General features: G+C 49.1%; 1 protein-coding gene across 1 annotated transcript in view; it reads right to left on the bottom strand.

Moving 5' to 3' along the window:
• Nucleotides 1-3003, bottom strand: part of MYOZ3 (myozenin 3) — a 35023-nt gene extending 32020 nt beyond the window's left edge. Inside the window, exons 1-2 of the mRNA XM_006863943.1 lie at nt 2870-3003; nt 2744-2805 (exon numbers count right to left, since the gene is read on the bottom strand). Of these exons, the coding sequence (XP_006864005.1) occupies nt 2744-2805; nt 2870-3003 (196 nt within the window). The remainder of the gene's footprint in view (nt 1-2743; nt 2806-2869) is intronic.
• Nucleotides 3004-3857: the final 854 nt, after the last annotated feature.

The raw sequence follows: 3857 nt of genomic DNA, 5'->3' as shown, positions 1-3857 counted from the left end.
GCTATATGGCCACGATTGCTATTTCTTCTTATGGGATGTAGGGAGGATAAGTTCCCACCTCCAGGAGGGATGTGTAGTCAACAAGAACTCTACGTGCGTTGGTGTGCTGTACAGGCTGATTTTTATTGGGATCTCACACCAGGGTGGGAAGACTTGGGGCGGGAGGAAGTTATATCACCTCTGGCCCTTCTGGGAGACGCAGCTGTCTGAGCCGGCCATCACTGGTCCCACTTTCTAAACTCTGCTGTCGCGTGAGTTACCCGCAGTCTCTGCAGGAAAGAGTCCCAAAATACTCGCTTTTCTTTATCCTTGTTAGTGCAGTTTCTCAAAAATGTGAGCCCAGGAGAGACTATGATAGTCCAAAAGCCGTGGGACTGGTATATGAACGCCCCCTTTGTGAGACCCACTGCTAGCTAGGAGTGGGGGCAGGGGCCTTATCTGCAGCAACAGATGGGGGATGATGGGTGATGTTAAGAAGCCACCGCAGCCTTTCTTACACTTTCCAGAGTTCCTCACACTCCGTGCATGGGTGAGCTGCACCTGGCCGATTTTTATTGGGGTCTCAAGCCAGGGCGGGGAGACTTGGGGTGGGAGGAAATTGTATCACCTCTGGCCCCTCTGGGAGACACCACTTTCCATACGAGCCAGCCCTGGCCCAGCCTTCTAACCTCTGCTGTCGCGGGAGTGATCTGCAGTCTCCGCAGGAAAGAGTTTCAGGTGTTTTTTGGCTAGGATCAATACTTTGGGCTTTATAATGAATTATTTGGAGCTTTGGCAGTGTAGTGGTTAAAGCACTCAGCTACTGAAAGGTCATCGGTTCAAACCCACCAGTCGCTCCATGGGAGAACGCTATGGCAGTTGGCTTTTGTAGAGTGGTCACTGTGGAAGCCCCGTGGGCAGCTCTCTTCTGTCCTACGGAGTCACTATGGATTGGAATTGACTCTATGGCAGTGGGTTGGATTTGTTGCGGTTTTGTTTTTGTAACTAATTATTTGGAGTTTTGGTATGGCGCTGTAAGTTAAGTACTGGACTGCGAGGCTGGTTTGAACCACAAGGTCGGTTGTTGCAACTCACCAGCCACTCCTCAGAAACCCTTTACAGGTCACTGTGAGTCAGAACCAACTCCATGGCACTTAGCAACAACAACAACAACTAATGATTTAGACAATTGATGTTGTTAAATGCTGTGGAGTCGGTTCAGACTCATAGCAACTGACCTGGAATAGATAAGAGAATTTGGAGCCTGGCTCTTCTAGTTGGAGCATCAGACCTCCCACAGAAACTTGATAGCAACAAAAGGAGGAGAGATCATAGAAAAGAGGTTAAAATACTGGCATCATACAACAGAATTAAAACTTCTTAGAGCTCTGAGCCCTGGTGGTGCTGTGGGTTAGGCATTGAACTGCTGACCACAAGGTTGGCAGTTCAAACCACCAGTCGCTCCATGGGAGAAAAATGAGGTTGTCTGCTTCCGTTAAGATTTCCAGTCTCAGGGATCTTATATAGGGCCACTATATAAGTTGGAATTGACTTGCTAGCAATGGTAGTGTGTTATAGGTTAGAGCTCTAAGGAGTTCAAAGCAGCAGGCCCTGCATCGGAATCACCTGGGTCCTTGTGTAAATGGTAAATGCATGGGTCCCACCTCAGGCCACTGAATCAGAATCCCTAGGGGTGGATTCCGGCATCTGTAGCCACTCCGCCACGTTACTATGATTTATACTTCAGTTGGAGAGCCTTGACGTAGTTGAATACATTTTTTAAATACTTGAAATACTCAGAAACAGGTCAAATGAACAGAGTCCAAAATTATGGCAAAAATTCCAGAAGAAAAACAGGAATTTTAGATGCTTTATTCACTGGATAGCATTCTGGTGTAGCATTGTAGGCTAAGCACTGAACTGCAATGTCAGTATGAACCTCAAGGTTGGTGGTTCAAATCCAACAGCTGCTTCTTGGAAATCCTATACAGGGTTGCTATGATTCAGAACCGACTTGACGGCACTTCACAACAATTCACTGGATGAGTGAGCTTTGAGGTGAAGCTGTTTGAGTCAAATTGAGTAGCCTGCTATGTCCCACTCACCCCTAAGTGGAAAACCTCCCTAGCCTTGAGGTGGGCTGTCTTGAACCACACTTCAGGCCTTGGGAAACCCACAGTTATGGTAAAGCAAATTAAAAAAAAAAAAAGGAAAAACAAAAATCCATCCCATTGCTGTTGAATCAATTCTGACTCACGACGACCCCATGTGTTACATAGTAGAACCTAGTGGCTCCTTGGCTATAATTTTTATAGAAGTAGAGCACCAGGTCTTTCTTACGCAGCATAGATGAGGAGGTCAAATGGTTAAGCTTTAGGTTAGTAGTAGAGCACCAATGTTTGTGCCACCAGAGGTGAGGATAAACAAGGGTTAGTGGGTAAGCAGTCTGGAGCCACAGTTAAGGCTTGATCTGGGACCAGAGCCCTCAGAACTCAGTGTGGAACTGAGATAAGGACTCAACTGTGGCCAGGACCAGGGTCATTTTAGGGCCAGGGCCAGAGCTCAATCTGGGATATGGAACCCTAGCTCCTGGGTTATGGGCATAAGGGATATGGTCCTTCCCAATGCCTTGGGAAGCTTTCCAGTGCTGGTGACAGGTTCCACAGGCATCCCTTAGGATCAGTCAGGAACTCACACCTATTTGCCTAGGCTTGAGACCCAAGGGAATGGGGCTTGAGGACAGCACAGACTGGGCCCACCTTACCTTGTCCAGCGAGGTCCCCCATGGCATTCAGCACAGGGCCTTTCTGCTCCTTGGGGATCATCCTATGGAGAAGAGACTCCGGTATAAGAGCCAGGTCATGTCCAAGCCCCCTCTCCTTTCCCAGACCTCCTCCATGGCCCTGCTTTAGCCAGCTCCAGCACCACACCAGCCTTGGTCCCCTCCAGAGAGCAGGTCTCTTCGTACAGAGGAGGAGACTGAGAGCTAGGTAGCTGTTCCAGGCCACACCGGTCTGCTGCCATGTTGTTAAGGAAGCACTTCCTCTTCAGGGAGCCTTTTCCCAGGCCTAGACTCCTGATCAGGTGAGCTGGTAGTGCCTGGGACCTGGAAGAGGTATGCTAGAGGTGGGGAGGGGTGAGGGTTATCCTCAGCAGCTGACCTCGGAAAGTTCTAACTAGACAATGAAAAAAAGTAGGAGGTTGTTGGCAGAGGCAGAGGTTGTGTGGGTTACTGGGAGTGAGGAAACTGGACTGCTATACACCAGGGTTTGGTCCTCCCTCCCATCCCTAGTAAGGAGCTCTGGTAGCGTAGTGGTTATGAGTTGGGCTGCTAACCTCAAGGGGAGCAGTTCAAAACTACCAGCCATTCCTCAAGAGACAGATGAGGCTTTCTGCTCCCATAAAGATTTACAGCCTAAGGAAACCCTATACAGAGTTACTATGAGTTAGAAACGACTCCGTGGCATACCACTACCACCACCACCCATCCCTACTACTTGGCCCCAAGAAGACTGCTGGGCCCTCTGTACCCCTGGCCCAACCTCCTTGTTACCTTCCTCTCCCTCACTCCTACTTCCTCTCTTCTTCCCTTTTCCTCCTCTATTCTTCCATTTGCATCTCTCTTTCCAGGGATCTGGGAGAGATTTACTACAGGTGCAGAGCCCTGGAAAACTTTTGCAGGTCCAAATCCAGATTCCCTAACTTACCCCAGGAGACAAGGCAGAGCGACATTGAGCTTCTCAAATGGCTGCCCACCCCACTTCCAGATAGTTTAAAGGTCCTTCATTTAGAAAAACAACCTGTCTCCATCTTGCCTCGGGCCAGGGGGCTGTGGACCCTGACTGCCTCTGTGACTTAGCAAATTGCTGTCCTGTGGT

This window comes from Chrysochloris asiatica, unplaced genomic scaffold (assembly GCF_000296735.1).
Source record: "Chrysochloris asiatica unplaced genomic scaffold, ChrAsi1.0 scaffold00057, whole genome shotgun sequence".
Lineage (NCBI taxonomy): Eukaryota > Metazoa > Chordata > Mammalia > Afrosoricida > Chrysochloridae > Chrysochloris > Chrysochloris asiatica.
Note: the sequence above shows the minus strand (reverse complement) of the source record. Positions and strands in the feature narration are given on the sequence as shown.